This window comes from Metarhizium acridum, assembly GCF_019434415.1.
Source record: "Metarhizium acridum strain ARSEF 324 chromosome Unknown scaffold_141, whole genome shotgun sequence".
In the NCBI taxonomy this organism is placed as follows: domain Eukaryota; kingdom Fungi; phylum Ascomycota; class Sordariomycetes; order Hypocreales; family Clavicipitaceae; genus Metarhizium; species Metarhizium acridum.
In genome coordinates, this window is record NW_027094020.1 from 2,922,417 (window position 1) to 2,941,548 (window position 19,132).

Consider the following 19,132-nt stretch of genomic DNA (forward strand, 5'->3'; position numbering starts at 1 on the left):
GCAGTTTCCTCTCCTGCTGCAACGGGCATTGCATTTTCTCTCGTTTGTCTCTTGCAGTCTTGAAAAAAGGGAAAATCCCAACTTCTTGTTGCAACTGCCGTGTTTAGCGACGTCTTTGTGTCTGCAAGGTCTTGGAAGTATTTGACTACATGTCTGGAAATGGAGTTGTGCAAATGGAAATGGAAATGGAAATGGAAGTGTAGCGAACAAAAAAAATACAGACTAATGCCGCCGTTCAAAGCAGGCTAGATTGGTAGGGATCAATATGACTCTAGAAGGAGAAATTCACGTGCAGGCGTCCGAGTTGAACGTTGGGTTTTCCCCAACTTGGCGGGGCGGGAGTGTGCGCACGGTTTGTCAGGTGGGGGCCGAGTAGAGTAAACGGCACGGTTGGCGGCCGGAGCTGGCTAAGCTGCGCTTTGCCTCTTTGACATGGTGCATGTACATGAGACCTTGGAGTATCTGATTAATCAAGAGGAAATACTTTCCAACAAGTTGGCGTTGGCCACTCACGTGTAGCGTCGTGGACCTCGATTCGCATGTGTGGCGTGAGAAGATTGGTGTCGAAGCAGGCGGCCCCCGGCAGGGTCCCCGAAGGGAACAACTGGTAGTCGGACTAGACAGCAAGCCGAGACTCATCACCGGGGGCAACCGAATGCAACGGCTTCCCAAAGACGATTCACGGCAGCAGATGCAGCTGGGTTCAACGGCAATAGCGGCGGCTTGAGCTACGAAGCCGGTGCGACGGCCTCTGAGGCGACGGCGAAGGGCTTGTTCTGCAGCTGGCGAGCCGTGTCTTGGCTGCCGTGGAGGCCGCACCGTCTGGCCGTCTCTGAAAACTGCGTTTGTTGCCGGGCTCCAGCTAGATGGGCCAGGCCTGGTGTTGGCCGACTCTGGGCAGGGGAGCGGAACGAATGTTTTTGAGGGACGGGTGCCGTCTTGACTGCCTCGCACAACTTGTGGTGTTGGGGAGTCTGGCGTCGTGGTTTAAGACGCCCTGTGCGCAGCCCCGGGGCATGCCCTCGATCTCGGGGAGGTGGTCCAAGTTGGGGACTGATGCGGGATCCACGGGCACTTCAAAGTCATGGCACGGCGGGAGTTTCTACAAGGGTATCCTTTATTGAAATGGGTTTTTGTAGGTGGGATGACGGCTGTTTCTGCAGACGTCGTGTAATGGACGTCGGGCGTGCGAGGTCGGATGACGAGTTGGAGACGTGTCCGACTCGTGGGGTTTAATACCGAGTCACAAGACTCACAACTAGCCGTGCCGAATACCGGGACTGTTTATGCGACATTGCATAGTTATTGCCATTGCGCATTTGATATATGTATCCGGCCCCGACACGGCGTCACAGCCAACGGAGCGCAATGTGCGTCGACGACGCGGGGTTTGTCGTATTAAATTCCGTCCTTCATTATCAACGCTTCCGAGATTGACGCGGACTTTACGAGCAGGGTTTCCTTGACAAACTTGCAAGAGTACCGCTGCGCACATACGTAATGTTTTCTGAGCAGCGTGTGGTGCCTTTGGTCGGGAAGAGCACTTTTATATTCTTATATCCAGGGTGCCTCGGATCACCAGAGGTCGGAAAATGAAGAGACGACATGGTCAAGTCGCATTTGCCTTTTGGGCTCGAGCTTGAGGCATCATCGGTAATACGACTGGAGATGATGCCATGGTGATGGCGCCGCGGAATGCGTGGGAACGTTGACATGGTTCGGGGCAGGGCTACATCTGAGGCACGTACATGCGAGCTATAATCGACTAGGTTGATATGCCCGCGTTATTCACAGCTCCTGTTCCGGATAGTTGTTAGAGCCGAGCAACTGACCAGTTTGAATGGCGTCGTTGCAAGAGGCTGGAGTTGCTGGGAAGTAGGCCCGTACACATCACCGGACCAACAGACAAAGGAGGGGCATGAGCCGAAGTTTCCATTCTCTATTCAAACTGATCCTATCGCTGACTCTACATTAGGCTTTTCGGTTCCATCATGGCGGACAAAGGCCACATTCGCCTTCTTCAAGTACGCAGCCTGGCGTTCCGGAGAGTCGGGAGACTGCAAGCAAGAATTCACGCTGCCAGCCCACAAGACCTGCACAGGCCGGACCTGAGACGTCCCTACAATGGATGCAGAATGCGGAAACTACCATTGCCGTTTGTCGGGTCCCACGAACCACCCGTGCCCGGCGGCGATGGGCTGACATGTATGACACCACGACAAACCGAGGCAAGGCGGCACCAGATGGCCGAGATGACGGCAGACGACAAGTCAAGCGTGCCAGGTCCTGCCCCGGACATGGACTCGCTCACCAAGAGGCACACCGAGGAGTCAGCAAAACGGTTTCGAACCGACGGAAGCGCCCAATACATCGAGCTTGCCGAAGCTCCCTCTGCGCTCGCAGACGTCGTCAAAGACCCCTGGGTCGACGGTCCAAGGCTCCATTTACACGGCCCTGCTCGAAGAAACCAGATACGTGCCCAGGAACCGCTTCCCCCACGGCCCCGAAATAAGACGGTACATGGTCACCACGGCCGAGAAGCGGAACCTCGTCGACAAGGCTGTTGGATCCAAGGGCGGAAACGCTGGAAAAGCGCAGCCAACACAAGATGGCCGACCTGGCGAGCCGCCCATCGACACTGCCGTCACCGCGCAGTTTGTCGTCGTCACAGGAGGCGTGCTCAACCACCCCGAGATACCCCAGGTTCCCGGACTCGACACCTCGTCCGGCCAGATGATGCACACCAGCCGCCGGAAGCACGACGTATCCGGAGGCTCACGCGGCAAGCGGAGCCAGCCCGGCCTGAAGCGGAAGAATGTCCGCATCGTCGGCACCGGAGCCGCCGCCGCCGAGCTGCGCGCTGGGCAGACGAGCTGTACGTGCTCCAGCGCACGCCCTCCGGTGTGGACGAACGCGGCCAGAGACTCGCACAGATGACGCGCTGGAGGGCGCAAGGGAATCCGGAAGGGGGGTGAAGATTGCTCAAGGACATATTCGAGGCCGGGTCTGCTGTGCCACGGATGAAATCTGTGTCGCCCGTTCCAGACGTCGTGTGGGATGAGACGAACCAAGACAGTAGTTCTGCCGACGCTCGAAATCCCGAGACACTGGGGCGAATTCTGAACGTGCTTCGCGGCACAGTACCCAATCGACTTACACGGATCTGCGTCCCGTTGCAGGATTGCCCGGGTGAGACACACGTGGTACGGCGGCTTACCAGGCTTGAGATGCCGTACGGATGAGGAAAGAGTCCGTGCCTCTTTCGGGCTGTTCCGAGCACAGCATGTAGACGTTTCGGCCGACTTTATTGGCAGTCAAGTTGGACGACGACAACTGGGTGGGTGGTCTGAAAGCTGGACGGACGAGGCGTTTCTGCCCAGTCTCGTCGTATTTTGGGGGACGTGTTGTGTGACGTTTGGTTGCATCTCACAGTTGTGATTGCTTAGATGGGCATCGGGGAATCACGACCCGGCGAAATGTCTCACATCACACGGCCAATGGATTGGTTCACGGGCTCAGCAGCCCATTCCAGCTTGGAACACTGTAACATGGCAACCGACTAGCAACTAGCTGTGTTTGCCCATTTCACAATTGTGACTCCTGACATGCCATGATGGAATTTTGGCCTGTTCAATTTTATTCATTCAAGGTCCTATGAATCTTCTCATGACTGCTTAACGGCATAAAAGTAAATGTCCACACCCCTGATCAAACGCCTGCCCAAAGTCGCAAAAAATTATATGTCTATATGCAACATATCTTTTTTTTCTCTTCTTTTCTTGGTATTTGTGTCCCACGGGACATTCGTCGATAATGTTGTTACTCGGTCTTGGTTGATTACCAACCGCGGGTGGCAAGCTTCTCCTCGGGCTTCATGCTGTCACAGTTGATACCGACCATGGCCTCGCCGAGACCGGTGCTAGCCTCAGCAATAACCTTGGCATCCTTGAAGTGAGTGGTGGCCTGGACAATCGCCTTGGCACGCTTGGCTGGGTCGCCAGACTTGAAGATGCCGCTGCCGACAAAGACACCGTCGCAGCCGAGCTGCATCATGAGGGCGGCGTCGGCGGGGGTAGCAACACCGCCAGCGGCAAAGTTGACAACGGGCAGGCGACCAAGCTCGGCAGTCTGGCGCAAAATCTCGGCATCGACCTCGAGCTCGCGAGCCATTTCACGGATGCGGACGATGCCCCCCTCGGCGAGAGCAGCCTTGGCCTGAGCAATCTGCTTGTTGACCGTCTTCATGTGGCGGACGGCCTCGACGACATCGCCAGTACCAGCCTCACCCTTGGTCCGGATCATGGCAGCGCCCTCGGCAATGCGGCGCAGAGCCTCGCCCAAATTGCGGCAGCCACAGACAAAGGGAGAGTTGAAGTGGCTCTTCTCGACGTGGCTCTCGTCATCCGCGGGGGTCAGAACTTCACTCTCGTCGATGTAGTCGACGCCGAGAGCCTCGAGGACCTGGCACTCGACAAAGTGGCCGATACGGGCCTTGGCCATGACGGGAATGGTGACGGCGGCCTGGATCTCCTTGATGACAGTAGGGTCCGACATGCGGGCAACGCCGCCGTCCTTTCGGATATCAGCGGGGACACGCTCGAGGGCCATGACGGCGCAAGCACCAGCTTCCTCGGCAATGCGGGCCTGCGCGGCGTTGGTCACGTCCATGATGACGCCGCCCTTGAGCATCTGGGCGAGACCGGCCTTGACGGCAAAGGTGGACTTGGGAGCAGCGCCATTGGCAGCGGCGGCGGCAGTTTCGTTGGCCATTGCGATGCTATGTGACGTGGTGGTTGCTGTACGTGGAGGGTGTCGGGCGGGAAGAACAAAAAGCTGGGGTATGGAGCAGTGATAAACGCCCGGGGAGCAACTGTGGAGGAGGAAGAGAAGGGGGAAGAAGATATCTACAATGCCCGGCTCGTGGGAGGGAGAGAGAAAAAAAAAACGGCAACATGTATTTGTATTACGCTCTTTTTTGCCCATCATGGTGGGGTCATGTATGGAAGGAGCAGACCGATGGAGGGGCAGCATGCAGGACCCAGCCAAACGAAGAAAAGCCAGGACCATCGGGGATGGCCTAGCATAGCGTGCATCACAGGTGGGGAAGGGGAGGCGAGAACCAGTCGAAGCCTCCCGTTGCGGAATGGCATGGAAAGAACGGAGCAGTTGAATCGTACCTTACGTACTTGCCCAATTCAACTGCTCCGTGCTCTAGGCCGGGCTAGGTACATTAGCTGGCGCTCCATATTATTATGTCAAGGCATTCATCTTGATTTGATGTCTGGGGAAAGGCGTCGAGATGACTCGAAAGCTCACCGTCCGACCGAGCGACAACGGAACACGCCAAGGCCGTTTCTCGTCGAGCGCTGGTCAGGCCAGGCAATGCATTGCCAATACTTGACGGCCGACGCCTTCCTGTGGGCACCATCCCAACTTCTCCGGGGCCGCGCACCTCGACGTCTCGCGCGGTCGGCGCCGCCACTGTCGCCGGACACAGCAGGCGACCTCGGGGACCAGCTGACGCCTAGCATTATCATGCAAGTGCGCAGCCTGGAGTTGAAGGGCTTTCCACCCAATCGAGGCCAGCGCGCCACAGCTACTTTGGCAGCGCGGCAATCATCGGGTTCCGGTGCCGATTACGACGAATGGTCCAGAAATGCATCAACGGCGCAGGTGCCCAGCGAGTGCAAGTCAGCCGCATCGCAGAGCTGCAGAACTTTTGAGGAACAATGCATACACTCAGCCCTGCCTGACGTGGGGCCGAACAAGATTAAAAGCCATGCCCAGATTCTCGACATTGGAGGCGTTCACGTGGCAATCTGGTGCGCTGAATCTGGACGAAACAACCACTTTGCTTCGGGGGAACGAATGTGCCGGTAGCCTTACGCAAGACTCCAAAGGCCCCAAGCCTGGCGCCTTGTTGAGTCATGCTCGCCTCCCAAGTAGAATACAGGCCCGCCAATATCGGTGGGCAGCCAGGCCGAACTGCAAGGCCATCGGTGACGGGTACCCTGGAACTGCCATTCCAACTGATGCCGCCCGATATCGACTGTATGACTCGGCAGATGGTAAGCATTGTGGGCTTGAGATCAAAGAAAGGGCGTCGGCCACTTGAAATCGGCGGCCATGGCCTGGCAGCTCCGCAACATATAGACATGCGGACACCCGCTTGGCTACCGTCTGGAGACCCGGTCATCTGTCACCTCCTTGTTAGCTGCGTCGCTCTACAATGGCAGTCCGCAGCATTGGATTTCTACCAGTATACGTAGTACCAGTTGCAGACATTTTCTTGGCCACTGCGCATGCCACCCAAGGTATTGGCGCATCTGCAGCAGGAAAGAACAAAAAAAAAGGAAGCGCAAGAGACTGGTCTCCCAAGGCCACGACTACCGGGCGCGCCCCAAGCATGCATGCGCACGCGGATGCACCTTGGCTGTGTCCGACTCGACGTCGAAAATGTCTCGCTGCTTCGAGACGGTCCGCTGCCGGCTGTCGGTGCTTGCATTAGCGACTGCATGCGCGTCTGCTGTGGAATGTGGCCCATGTGCGCACCCTGCTGGCGGCATGGCATGGACCGACCCAGCATTTCGGACGAGTTCCACCAGACCATTGATGAATTTTATGGAGTCACGGAATGGTTTGCGTTAGTCATTTTATTCCTCCAGGCGCTCCCGCTCCGTAGTGTACCGCCCATGGCAATGCACTCCGTAATATCTACGAGGCACATGGAAACTTTACACTCGCCCATCAGACTCATCTCATCTCATAGATTGTGCTCGAGCCATTCGTGTCTTTTCAACTCCCTTGCTTCCTCTCCTCTTCTCCTCGCCCTCTCATAATCTTGCGCCAACCCCTCCAAGGCAAAAAGACCCGCGCCGTCGCCATGATCCTCCTCACCATTGGCGTCCTAGCCCTCCAGGGCGGCTTCATCGAGCACATCAACCTCGTGCGCAAGGCCGCCGAGCAGCTCAAACTCCACGTCTCCGTCATCGAGGTGCGCACCGCTCAGGAACTCGCCCGGTGCGACGGCCTCATCATCCCCGGCGGCGAGAGCACCACCATCTCCCTCGTCGCCGCGCAGTCTGGCCTGCTCGAACCTCTGAGAGACTACGTAAAGTCGGTTCTCCCCCATCTCTAACCCCCAATCCCACCGCTCCCGTGCTGAACCCCCCCTCTTGCAGGGTCCAAAAGAAGCCCGTCTGGGGCACATGCGCCGGCCTCATCCTGCTCTCCGACCAAGCAAACGCCACCAAGGAGGGCGGCCAGGAACTCATCGGCGGGCTGGGCGTGCGCGTCCACCGCAACCACTTTGGCCGGCAGACGGAAAGCTTCGAGTCCGACCTGGACCTGGCGTTCCTGGGGGACGGCGCCGCCCCCTTCCCGGGGGTGTTCATCCGCGCCCCCGTCGTGGAGGAGGTCCTCGAGGGCTCGGGCGACGGCGTCGAGGTCCTGGCCAAGCTGCCCGGGCGGCTGGACAGGATGAAGGCCGGCGTCTCGCAGGCCAAGACCAAGGACGGCTCGGGGGACATCATCGCCGTGCGGCAGGGCAATGTGCTGGGGACCAGCTTCCACCCGGAGCTGACGGCTGACGCGCGCATCCACGCGTGGTGGCTGAGGAGTATACTGGGACAATAGGGCATTGTTTGGGCGTTTTGGCATTTTACTGGGGTTGCTTGGCGCTTGCGTATAGACCGTGCTATCATCTATTATATACATGACTGGGGCATCTTGGCCCCCTCGCTCTCCACGGAATGCAGTGTCCTCACGATTCGTTAGGTTTGGTAGTCTGGGGGTGCTCCCGCACTTGTGCCCCCGGGTCCCACGCCCAACAGGTGCAAGATATCGGGTCGACGCAGCGCCCCCGCGAAGCTGGCCATGCCCACGGCTCCCGCGGCCTGGACATTGGCCCCGTGCTCCAGCAACAACTTTATGAGTTGGACGTCCTGCCTGACGACGGCCTGCATGAGGGGCGTCTTGCCTTGCCTATTGGCGCCGTCTGCGTCCGCCCCGTGCTCCAGCAGCATCCTCGCTTCTGCCATTTTGCCCTTGTCCACGGCACACATCAGCGGCGGTTCGCCCGCGCTCGTCACCACGTCGGTGTCTGCGCCGTGCTCGAGAAGAAGGCGGACCAGGTCGGGGGTTCCGGACTCGAGCGCGAAGCAAAGCGCGGGTGTACCCCACGCCGTGTCCTTGACGTTGGGGGAGGCGCCTTTCTCGAGGAGCCGTCGAACCAGGTCGACCTTGTCGCCGGGTCTGATGCCGGGGTTCTTGACGACGGTGAGAATGATGGGCCGGCCCAAGACGTCGTCCATGTTGCCGTCGGCGCCGTAGTCGAGCAGCACCCGAGCCAGGTCCAGGCGTCTTCGGGCGATGGCGTCCACGAGCACGCTTACGCCGCAGACGGTTGTGCCGTCCACGTCGGCGCCGTTGTCGAGCAGCGTCCGGACCATGTGCAGGTCCTCCTTGTCCGCGGCCACGGCGAGGATGGAGCTGCCCGTCATGTCGGGGGTGTTGACCTCGGCGCCGTACTCGATGAGGAGGTCGACGAGCGCGGGGTTGCTCTGCCTGACGGCCTGGACGAGGACGCGTCTCCCCGAGATGCTGGACGAGTTGGGGCTGGCGCCGTGGTCGAGGAGGAACCGCACGCCGTCGAGGTTGTTGCTGCCGACGACGTCGACAAGGTATGGCTGGCCGGCTATGCTCTTCTCCGTGGCTTGGACGCCGCCCCTGGCCATGATCAGCTTGGCGATGCCGACGCGTCCGGCCGCGGCGGCCTGGAACATGGGCGGCATGCCGTGGCCCCCCCAGCCGCCGGCAGACGTGTAGTTGGCGCCGGCGGAGAGCAGGACGTCGGCGGCGTGTTGCTGGTTTGCAACGATGGCACACTGCAGCGGCGTCTTGCCCCCTTCTCCCCTGCCGTCAATGTTGATCCCCTGTGAGAGGAGCCCCGTTACCTGCTGGATGTCGCCGCTTGTAACGGCCTGGCAGAGGGCGTTCACGAACGGGTCAGGCTTTGGCATCAAGGAATGCTCAAACGCTTTTAGGGTTCTCCCGAGGGAGAAGCCGCTGGATGGACCGGCCTCGGTTTGCGGAGGCGTCGGGACTTGGTGAGAATCGGACGACCAAGGGTCAGTTGGCGCGTATGGAGGCGGCTCATCTTGTGGCACGTCTCGGTTCTTTGGGCGATGAGGGAGATTGCTACATGTTGAAGGCTTGCAACAACCTTGTGCGGCCTTGTCGTCCAGCAGGATACCTGTGGTTTGGGATGCCGCCTGCGAGGCACTAGCTGCTTGTTGAATCAGTTGCTGGGCACTGAAACCGGCCAGGTCGGAGTCTTGGGCGTCTCTTTGAGGACTGTGGGATATTAGCTTTAGACGCGTTGTCTGAGAAGCAGCAGCTGCCGGCATTGCTCACATGGATAATGTTTGTGAGAGATGCTGGAATAAGCCTTGGTACGCCGTCAAGGCGGCGAGGTGCGCCGCGACGAAGCGAGCATCTACATGTTTCAGGTTCTCTCGGTGCAACCGCATCATTTGCTTGTGTAGTCTGGCAGCCAACGAGTTGCACGAGGTCAAGTTCTCGGTGAGGAGGCTCTGCATCGGCACGGAAATTGCGGCCGCATGTTGAAGCGCGTGCTCCAGGTGGGTGACTTGGACACTGGCTGCGTGGAACGACGCAGACAGCGCGGCGATTTGGCTGGCGACTTGATTGCTTTGCGGGGCTGACTGAAGGATGCTCTGGGCTTCGGCCGTGCTGGAGGCTGCGTGTTGGATCATGGCAGAGCAGAGAGAGTAGAGGGAAGCTGGTGAGAAGCTGTCCATGGTGAGGTGAGGTCAATGTTGATGGGCTGTCGGGCCGTCGATGCTCTCATTGGCCACGATTCGCGACAGCTCTGCGTGTTGACGGACACGCTGCTTTTAAAATATAAAGTGTAGAGCACGCGACCTAAAGACTCGGTTGCTTAGTGTTTCTTTCTTTTGTTCTTTCTTAAAAAAGAGGAAAATTATGATGTCAAGGAGGATGACGGCTCGTCAGCTCTTACGCAGCGCCTCGCCAGGAAATGCTGCGGGGACAATCTGGAGGCGGCTCGATTGGCTTCGGGGCCCCGCAAGGCTGAAGACGGGAGGGCGGGCTCTGGAGCATTCAACCGGACGACAAACTCCAAGGTTAACACAGGGACGCATCGACTTACGTGGGCGTGGCTGCTTGGCCTCACACCGCGTGTCCCCACCGCTTACTTGCAGATGCCACATGACGTGGACATGGGCATGCGAACTCAGCCAGGCTCGAAATCTACCATCATTGACCCAGTGTAGCATGTGCACGCATCTTAATAGTTACAGGTTGGGATTTGGTTGATTGCTCTGCAGCCTCGACATGCTGAGCCGGACACCGGCAATGTCGGCGACAACATCCAACATTGAACCCACATGCTGGTGTGAGTTTGTCTCGAGTGCACGCTGGCTCATTTGTGCACCAAGCCAAGCCAGAGCATGGTCGAGCCAGAGCACAGTCATTTGAGAATGCAGCCGGACCAACACTCAACTGATATTCTCAATGACAATATCACGACGTGCAGAAGGGGCAACGGGCCAGCTATGCTGAGCTTCCTCGAGAGCACAACACTACCCCCCAGTTTCTCCGTCTCTTCAATGCTCCACCAGACGTTATCGTATAACCCTAACCCTAACCGAACCTCTCGACACTGCGGATCCAACAGACTCGACACTTCACGGCCCTTGGAGAAGCAGCTTTGCACCGGACGAGCTGTCACGAGAGCAGTCCCGATCAAGGCCTGTCGCACTTCCGCAAGCTGGGTGCGCTAGTTTTCCTAGACATTGTGCAGTCTACGACGCTCTTCCAGGGGTCGTCGCCCGCAGGATATCCCCTGAACCACATGGACCTCGGCACGCAAAACATTCTAGTCGATGATGAGTTGAACTTTTTAGCCGTCATTGATTGGGAATTCGCTCAGACTGCTCCTTGGCAAGTCAACCACTACCCAATGCCGTAACGATACTAAATGAACCCCCAGCATCTCGCGCACAGCAACATGTTACGGCAGGCTAATGCCAGAGAGTTATACTGCAGAAAATTCCGGGAAGCCGGGGCAAGGCTCGGAGAGGAAGGGGTGCGTCTTGGAAATGGCTTCGCAGAGGTCCTGGAAAGTGCAGCGTCTAGGATCTATGCTTGCTTCTCCAAGCTTGGACAATTCGCCGGGGCAAGACGAGGGTTTAGTCCTCGAGATGGTGCGTCTGGCATTTAATTTTGATGCCGAGAGGGCCAAGCAATATCTCGACAAGATGGCAAACAAGTTAATGCGGGAAGATGTGGTGTAGGTAGCCGTGGTAGACACATGACGCTATATCGGGAAGGCACATGATGGGCAAAGTTGTTTCTGGGCTCGCTACCTTGGGCATTTTAACCTCGCCTCTTTCTAAACCTCTCATATTTATCCTCTGTTTCCATGTACACTCCAACCCCATCACTGTGTAACTCTTTCACCAGCTCCTTTGAGCCCTTCGTTTTTTTGGTGGGGGGCTGAGCTTTTACCAAGACTTTGAATGATATAATGGGGCAAAGGATCAAGTTACTGGAGATCCATGATCCGTTTCGGAAGCAGTCCGTGCATCCAGGATGGCCAAATGCGTACATGGGAGAGGGCTCCGAGGCATGTCGAAAGAAGGGGGTGTTGGGCCAGCTTAGAAAAGCACATACATCTCATCACAAGTTCGGGAGCACCCCTGCCCGCTCCCCACGCAGTGTCTGCTGATTATTGCACTCCGTGTCGTTGTTAAGAATGCCGTTGGCTCACCAACAAGATGCGACAGGCGAAATAGTTGCCTCGTGGGTAGTAGAATCCTCATCACTAGCAGGAAACACCCAGATGTAAAGCCCTGTCTTCCCAGCTCCCTCAAGTCGATTAGCCTCTCCTCAGCGTACTCCATCAATCAATTACACTGATCCCAAGAACGCCAAATTCCACAAATTGAAACCAAGCATCGTCCTTGAATATTCCCTCGAGATGAACCTTTAGCAACACGCATGCCTTCTTCCAGCAACCAATCTTGGTGCTCAGAATGTGGTGCCGTTTACGGTCAAAGCCATTCTCACTCTTTGCAACAAGTAACAAGATGCTATATCAAGGTATGCTAGGGATAATGTGTAAAAGGTCCACGGACACCCGGTATGGGTAGCTCATCCGTGGGCTCTGGGCAGGTATGGGTAGGAAAAAAAGACCCAAATGTATCCATGGAGGAAAATGGGTTATCCATGACTATTCATCAGTAGTTTTAAGTAATATTAGGTATTTATCCAAGACCTAGCTTCTTATTAATATATTAAAAACTATTACCGAGTTATAATAGGTAATATTATAAGCACCCATGGGTATTTCAGTTTTTTTCAAGGTTACCCGTGGAATGCCTTGACCACCCATATGAAAGAATGGGTAGCCCACGGATAACCCAAGAAAAACGTGGAAATCCACGCGTGGCCAGAGATACCTGTTTTTACACCCTAGCTAGGGAGGATGGGTCTTTCCTCTTCTCTCCACTGCTGACTCTAGTGTGAACAGACTCATTCAGCCGTTTACTGACACGCGTTGAACATGGCCATGTTGAATAGGAGTTGCAACGTTTTGCGTCGTTTTGGTTTGGGAGCCAGGCAATTAGAGGCATCATTGAATCTTTAGAACCAGCGGACCATTAGGTTAAGGACTGGTATTGTTTGTGTCTCGGCCTTTGATTTGCAATGGTAATATAGCTATCTACGCCCTTAGAATGGAACTTTGTTGTCAATCAGTCCAGCCGCCGGGCCATTACAATACCAAGAGCACAACAAGACGTCTGGCTAGTGCCCGGCTTCTCGCTTCGACGCCTAATCGCAATTGCCTGAGCCAATCGCCGGCTACTGGTGGCTGCTTTTGCAGCTGTGCCTCATATCTCGATGCACTTTCACAAAGACTTCGGGACATGGCTTGTGGCGCTTAATATATGTGGCATTTGTTAACTCAAAAATAATAGAATAAAAAAATACGCGTCTAGAAATACCACATGAGATTCCCTCTCGTCGTACAAGGCAGAGATTGGTCACTCGGGTTGAACGGGCACCTCGGCAGTCTTGATTGAGGCCAAGGCTCCGGCTGTTGTTCTTATGACCCTCCTCATATTCCTTGCAACAGCTGCGTCGAGGTTCTCTGCCGCCTCTCGAATTTTTCAATCGAGCCAAGTGCATCCGGCACCGCTCCAGAACCAGTAGCCGTTCTCGAGACTGTTTGGCTTGTTATGAGATAGACTGGCATTATTGGATGCTGCTCTCATTAACCCTCCATATGGTCAGTAAGCTCTTTATTAGATTGGAATGCGACATGGCAAGACTGACACTGAATATGAGCTTCGTACTCATCCACGGCTGGGAGTCGAACTAGATCCGCGGGGAGGACGAGGTGGGTGGTTTCGAGGTGCCGGCCAAATTAGGACCAATAGCAGGCGGGACGGTCCGCCTTCAGCGGAGCAGGTGGGGCTGATCTGGGTCCCCACCAGTACCAACGGCTGGCATCCAACAAGGGACATCTGGAACCACGGCGCAAGTCGACTCGACTCTCGAGTTCGTTCACTGCACACCATCAATGTCACGCTCTACAGCTACGAGCCCACCTGAGCAAAACGACACCCCGCGAGGCCTGCAGCGGAGAGGGCACTGAATATTGCGGTACATGCACCGACTGCAAAGGCAATGGGAAAATCGAACCAATCTCTTGTCCAGGCGCGGAGTCGCTTCCATGTAGACGAGCATGTGCACGGTTGCGGTGCGTCGAGTTGAATCGCATTCTACCGCCTTCTACATGGTCCCCTGTATTTTTCATTTTCATGTCTACCCACACCACTACTACCTTTTCCGACCAACATTAATTGTGAGTTGGATAGTGGCAGTATTCTGCCTAGGAAGCCAGTCCTGATGCGGGGACTGGTCAGTAGTTGTCAATGTGCTGTTTAATTTTACAAATAATCAAATTATTATTCAACTATACAAAGCAGCTTTTGTGCAAGTCTATCCAGATGCAACCGCCAGAGAATGCCAGTCTCTCTATCAAAAAAAGAGAAATGCCTGCGACATTAGCATCCAACTGCATGTAAATCCAAAAAGCTAGCTTGCCAGGTGCATTGCTGACCGGAGTGTCTGTCTGGAATGCACGCGGCTGGGGCCCTGACATTTGATGTCTTTCTCGCCAGCTTGGACGGATTGCTTTTCAGTAGGCTTGATTCAAATATTTGTATCATACTGCATTTTTTGACCTCATCAGTGTGTAGGTTGTGAAAAGAAGAGTGGTATTCTGAACAGTTGTGTTTATTGATGCAGCCTCTCTTCCAGCGGCGTGGTGCCGCCGGTTTTGTCAAGGCTGGTACGAAGCCTTGCCCGTGGCTATGATTTCCATCGTAGGAATCGGCGTACACATACTGTCTCATCACTTGCCAAGCTTTCGAATGGAAAGCTCCCATGTGGCTACAGGCTGAGAGTTGGCTATTATTCCCGTGTTGCACACCCCGCAACGGCCGCTATGCTTGACTGCCATGGCGATTTGTATAGTAGGGCTACTCATATTAATCACTCTAGCTCCAGATACTAATTATTCTATAAAGGGATCCCCCCTTCAGGCAGCTCATACTCGCGAGAGACGTCGGGGGACGTCGCAACGGAGCCCCCCCCCGCCAAGTGTATCCATCAAGATCGAAAAACCCAAGAGGTCAAATAGCCCGGCACGAGGTGATCGTTTCACCTGGCAAAGGAGCGCTGTATGATAAACACATGCTTTTGCTTTCAGGCGCGCCGATACTGGGTATAATTACCCGGAGGGACTTCACGTAGAGGCGTTTCATCAGCGCCAGCCATCGTCCACCACCTTTGAAAAATATCGCGTTCCACATTGACGGCACGCTCAATTCCACCATCACGCATGTGATGAATAGACCAGTTCTCGAAGAAAGTAACATTCAGTCCGGCCTTGCCGAAAGCCTCGCGGATAGCCTCGATGAAAATGTCCGACTCGCCGATGAGGGGTCCGAAGGGGTACGGGCTCAGGTATTGGCCGTTTTCAAAGTAAATGCCGTTGGTGGCTGTGGGATAAATAGCTTTGGAAGGCCAGGGCTTGGACCGTAGCACCTCAAAGAGGTTCTTTGCCAGGTTTGACAGGTAATGCGGCCACCAGCGTAGAGCCTTCAAGGGCATTGTCCTTGGAGGTTTGTCATATCTATCTCCATAACAGTACAGCTGCCTCAGCGTTGCGATGCCATCATAGGCGTAGAAAAGGGTCGGAACGCGTATGATCTCATCTTCAGTAATCCCAGTTTCGTTCTTGATAACGTTGATGCTGTGTGCAATGTTCTTTCCGGACCACTCGGTAGTTTTTATGATGAGAGGAAGCCGAAGAAGCTGATCAATGGTCAGTGAGTCGCAATCCAGCTCATTCTCTGTTCTTAGGAAGGTATGATGAGATATCGCTATAGTCTCACCATGGCCGTCCGCTTGGGCCTTCTTGAACAAGTTGAGCGTGCCAACGGGGTCGGCCACGATCATTGTCCATCCTCGGGAGCTGTTGACAGGCACGAACTGCATGTAATCGGCAATCTGGCCATGAAAGAGCCAGCTGTGATCGAGGGTGAAGGGGTACTGTAGCTTCTGAGCCTGCAAGAATTTCAGTATCCTCGGCGCCTTGTGGTTTGACACGAAGTGGCCGAATCCCATGACTGCTCTTCCCGCAGGGTAGCTTGCGCCGTTGTGGGAATGGGGAGGTATGATTTCAATATTCCCCAGCTGGTCGGAATCCAAGTCGGATGCCTCATAATGTCGAACGGCGCCGGCCCAGTCACCTCTCATATCCGCAAACACTCTTTGGCCCTCAGGTCCCCTTAGACAGCCCTTGACATAGACGCGCAGGGAAACGGGCCCGTCGGGTCCCGGCATACTGGTATATCCGGCTTTGAAGTGGTCATGAGCCCAGCCACGCTCACTGTCGATCCTGGTCAGAGGCTCCTCAAACCTATGATCAACTAGATACGTCTCCAAATGCTGGGCAAACAACTCCCACCCTGGGTGGCTTTTGTGAGTTGAAACCGACATTTTTTCAAGCCTTCGTTTATCATGAGGTATCAGAATGGGCGCAACTCGAAGTGCGACGGTATCATTGGCAGACTCTTCCAGGTCAGTCAATTTGAAGTTGACCATGGCCATGCCATCCCACCCCTTGGGTCGACTAACGTCCCGTGCGTCAATCCCCAGCTCTAGACCGGCCCGCAGATCAGCAGGCCTGAAGACATAGCTCTTGTTGACATAGCTCCAATCATCACCGTTCTTGTGGAAGATGCGGACATTTTTTTCGGCATCTTTGCCAGAGACGAAGATCTTGCCCTTAGCTGCGTCGCTCAAGGTACGGTTAGCGACGGTGCGTAGAGGCGCCAGGTACTTGGGGTTGCGTAGGATGTTATCGGATGCGTCGTGGCACTTGTCAAGACGGCTGGAATTATTCCTAGCGGAGCATCGGTGGTTCGTATCGGCAATATTGGCCATGAAAATAGCTCCTCGTTCCTCCGTCCAAGTGTACTTTTGTGCAACATCCGAGTCCCCGGTTATGTCAACCTTTCCGTCTCGATTCGTGTCGGCAAGAATGACGGCCTCGAAAGCACGGCAAGTGGTCGCCAGCACACCAAGTGCGAGTACCGCTGCCTTGTGCATGGTGACTGCAACAGGTGTAATCCGCAGTGATGACGGCTTGTTGACCCATGTAGCCACACAGCTTGTACGATACCCCGAAATAGTGATAAGCAGCTTCAAGTCTTGTCTGGCGAGGTCAGTAGAGCCTTGCGGGTAGAACAGGCCTGCTTTATAATTCGAGTGAACCGGACTCTTGCTCGCCTTGCACACAAAGACCCAATAATTGTGACAATGCTGACGGAAGAATGACAGACAAGAAGAATGGTTTCCCGGAGCTTGACTTGATCGGGCGCAATAGTCTCGTACTAAATGCCACCGCTAAGGAATCGAGCCAGATCTTAACGCACCGCTGTATAAGAAGTAGGTCCATCATCATTTTAGAAGTTCTACTACACACTTATACTTTGAGCCACGCAACCTACTTGGCTATCCGCGGCCCCCTTGGCGGTATTAGTTCACAAGGCAAAGGACAGCATTGAATAATGCCATCTCATGCGGGTGTGGCTAAAGACTGGCGAAAGAGCCGCAAGGTGATGGAGTGGCTGTAACAAAACTTATCGATCAATTTGTCCAAGAAAGCACTCATCAAGCGTGAGAGACTGAGAGATTAGAGTAGTGTTGATAACCGTAAGAGCTGCTGCAACTGAAACTCATAAAGCTCAAAGCTGGTTGGGCCGAATCTGCAACGGAATTAGTTGGCTGATGGCTTTTAACTAATACGAGTAACTCCTTTCCTTCGGCATCGAGGCGTCTTAAAGAATGCTCAACTTGACGTCAGCCAGATCAGCTGCCGTGTGCTTAATTCTTCCGCCCTCAGCTCCCATGTCTCTTTGGGTTAGCAAATGGGGCTTCAAGTTCCACATGAGACTGTCGTATTGTTGGCCCATTCGATATTGTGTGGGCTTCTTGGCTCAAAACTGGGTGCGGCCACGCATCTGTCACACAAAAAATGGGCGTGGCCACGCCACAGTATATTTTGTGTGTTATAATACCCCCTTATATCCTCTGCGACAGCATCACAGGTTGGAAGATGACTATGAACAGCCAAAATATTCAGCTCCAGTAGCCCAGCACACAAGCTAAACAACTAGACGTCGGCGTAGACCGAGGCAGCAATGACTTCCGACAACGCAGCCATTGCCGCAGAGCAGTCCGGCATTCTCAGAGAGCAGATCAACACGGCCGAGGACGTGATGGAGACAATCAACCCCATCTGCGAAACATTTGGCAAACAGACGCACGATGGCTTGTGGACAGCCATGAACCCAGTCTGGGACACTCCACAAGGAAAGGCACAGGCAGCTTCTCGCATGGCAGATCATTAGCGAGCAACCACCAAGGATCACCGGGCCGTCCGAATACAATATTCCTCAAGGCAACGGTCCCCCGTGACGGAGCGGCTCCTGGAGGGCCACGCAAGATTGTCGGCACAGCCATTTGGCTCCAACTCTCCAGCGTTGCCGGCCATGGCGATCAGCCCGCCGAAGACCTGAGCAAATATCCCTCGATCTTGACAAGATATATCCGGGGAACGAGGCGGAGCAAAGGTATCTCTGCCAGGCGATCCATTCTCTTCACCGCCAGCGCATAGACCTCGTGAAGAAAAAGGCCGACTTCTGGCCTCCCTCTGCCATGGTCCTTGACTTGTGTGTTGTTGACCCTGCCTACCAAGGAAGGGGCATCGCAAAACAGCTGGTTCAATGGGGGCTGGATGAGGCAGAGGCCAAAGGAGGTTTGGAGTGTGTCACGGAGGCTTCAGTCATGGAGAGACGCGTGTATGAGAAGATAAGGTTTCGACAGGAAGGTGCAGAAATTGTCTACGTGGTTGGTGAGCGATTTGCACATCGTGATCGACCTTAGAATGTTTTCATGAGGACTGTAACAGCAAGCTGGGCTCCCCTTTGACAGTCTGAACTCCATGTCGGGCGGGTTTTCGAACTGATGGTGATGCCTTGTCACAGCTCGGCTTGAATCTTGAAATGCGTTACAGTTCTGGGTACATCCGTACAAAGAAAGATCAAATTGGCCCTTGTAACGCCTGGTCCTGTAGGGCAGGTCTAGTGCAAACTCCTTCGGCAAGTTGACTGTGGATTTATCTCGTCATAGGGTAGGTGACGTGGCGTGCAAACCTTGTATGTATGGTTAAGGGGTCTTGTGGTGTCATGGACAGCATGTCTTAGCTGTTGGCGGAGGTTTGCTGCTCCCAAGGTATGACCCCATGAACGAAGGATCAAGCTCTCTTCAGTTCTGAACGCCAGAGGTTGTACAAGGTCAAGTGACCGTTCTGGGAGCGGGAGCGTACCTGTAATCCATCAATCATTGACGTCTGGGAAGTTGGTGAGAGTCGCAGCTTGTTGCAGCTAGGCGACGTGAGTAATCACGTGTGGGTGTGGATGCGTGAATCTAGGAGCAGGAGTTAGTC

At 55.0% G+C, this 19,132-nt stretch overlaps 9 protein-coding genes across 9 annotated transcripts; 6 read left to right on the top strand and 3 right to left on the bottom strand.

The window, feature by feature from the left end:
• Window positions 1-2,520: 2,520 nt before the first annotated feature.
• On the top strand, window positions 2,521-2,937 carry J3458_009522 (uncharacterized protein; the record flags this gene model as incomplete). Its single annotated transcript, XM_007815624.2, has 1 exon — window positions 2,521-2,937. One exon carries the CDS (start codon window positions 2,521-2,523, stop codon window positions 2,935-2,937), a length of 417 nt encoding a protein of 138 aa, XP_007813815.2.
• A 900-nt stretch (window positions 2,938-3,837) lies between these two features.
• On the bottom strand, window positions 3,838-5,067 carry SNZ1 (Pyridoxal 5'-phosphate synthase subunit snz1; the record flags this gene model as incomplete). Its single annotated transcript, XM_007815623.2, has 1 exon — window positions 3,838-5,067. One exon carries the CDS (start codon window positions 5,065-5,067, stop codon window positions 3,838-3,840), a length of 1,230 nt encoding a protein of 409 aa, XP_007813814.2.
• Window positions 5,068-6,302: 1,235 nt separating this feature from the next.
• J3458_009524 (uncharacterized protein) lies at window positions 6,303-6,839 on the top strand (the record flags this gene model as incomplete). The annotated part of the gene is made up of 1 exon (XM_066119839.1): window positions 6,303-6,839. One exon carries the CDS (start codon window positions 6,303-6,305, stop codon window positions 6,837-6,839), a length of 537 nt encoding a protein of 178 aa, XP_065975636.1.
• A 44-nt stretch (window positions 6,840-6,883) lies between these two features.
• SNO1 (Senecionine N-oxygenase) lies at window positions 6,884-7,635 on the top strand (the record flags this gene model as incomplete). The annotated part of the gene is made up of 2 exons (XM_007815622.2): window positions 6,884-7,116; window positions 7,182-7,635. The coding sequence occupies 2 exons, from the start codon at window positions 6,884-6,886 to the stop codon at window positions 7,633-7,635; spliced, it is 687 nt and encodes a 228-aa protein (XP_007813813.1).
• On the bottom strand, window positions 7,561-11,712 carry J3458_009526 (uncharacterized protein). Its single transcript, XM_007815621.2, has 2 exons — window positions 9,415-11,712; window positions 7,561-9,354 (listed from the first exon to the last, which is right to left on the bottom strand). The coding sequence occupies exons 1-2, from the start codon at window positions 9,819-9,821 to the stop codon at window positions 7,773-7,775; spliced, it is 1,989 nt and encodes a 662-aa protein (XP_007813812.1). The 5' UTR covers window positions 9,822-11,712; the 3' UTR covers window positions 7,561-7,772.
• Window positions 10,232-11,663, top strand: J3458_009527 (uncharacterized protein). The gene has a single exon (XM_066119840.1). It carries the CDS (start codon window positions 10,494-10,496, stop codon window positions 10,824-10,826), a length of 333 nt encoding a protein of 110 aa, XP_065975637.1. The 5' UTR covers window positions 10,232-10,493; the 3' UTR covers window positions 10,827-11,663.
• Window positions 11,713-14,315: 2,603 nt separating the features above from the next.
• J3458_009528 (uncharacterized protein) lies at window positions 14,316-17,137 on the bottom strand. Its single transcript, XM_007815620.2, has one exon. It carries the CDS (start codon window positions 16,729-16,731, stop codon window positions 14,821-14,823), a length of 1,911 nt encoding a protein of 636 aa, XP_007813811.1. The 5' UTR covers window positions 16,732-17,137; the 3' UTR covers window positions 14,316-14,820.
• A 332-nt stretch (window positions 17,138-17,469) lies between these two features.
• On the top strand, window positions 17,470-17,793 carry J3458_009529 (uncharacterized protein; the record flags this gene model as incomplete). Its single annotated transcript, XM_066119841.1, has 1 exon — window positions 17,470-17,793. One exon carries the CDS (start codon window positions 17,470-17,472, stop codon window positions 17,791-17,793), a length of 324 nt encoding a protein of 107 aa, XP_065975638.1.
• Window positions 17,794-17,825: 32 nt separating this feature from the next.
• J3458_009530 (uncharacterized protein) lies at window positions 17,826-18,035 on the top strand (the record flags this gene model as incomplete). The annotated part of the gene is made up of 1 exon (XM_066119842.1): window positions 17,826-18,035. One exon carries the CDS (start codon window positions 17,826-17,828, stop codon window positions 18,033-18,035), a length of 210 nt encoding a protein of 69 aa, XP_065975639.1.
• Between the last annotated feature and the right edge of the window lie 1,097 nt (window positions 18,036-19,132).

Excerpts from the sequence above, each read along its gene's own strand:
- J3458_009527 (XM_066119840.1), top strand. The coding sequence starts at position 10,494 with ATGGTCGAGCCAGAGCACAGTCATTTGAGAATGCAGCCGGACCAACAC.
- J3458_009528 (XM_007815620.2), bottom strand. The coding sequence starts at position 16,731 with ATGCACAAGGCAGCGGTACTCGCACTTGGTGTGCTGGCGACCACTTGC.
- J3458_009526 (XM_007815621.2), bottom strand. The coding sequence starts at position 9,821 with ATGGACAGCTTCTCACCAGCTTCCCTCTACTCTCTCTGCTCTGCCATG. Across the intron at positions 9,355-9,414 it reads CTCTCACAAACATTATCCAT|TCCTCAAAGAGACGCCCAAG; the intron begins GTGAGCAATGCC and ends AATATCCCACAG.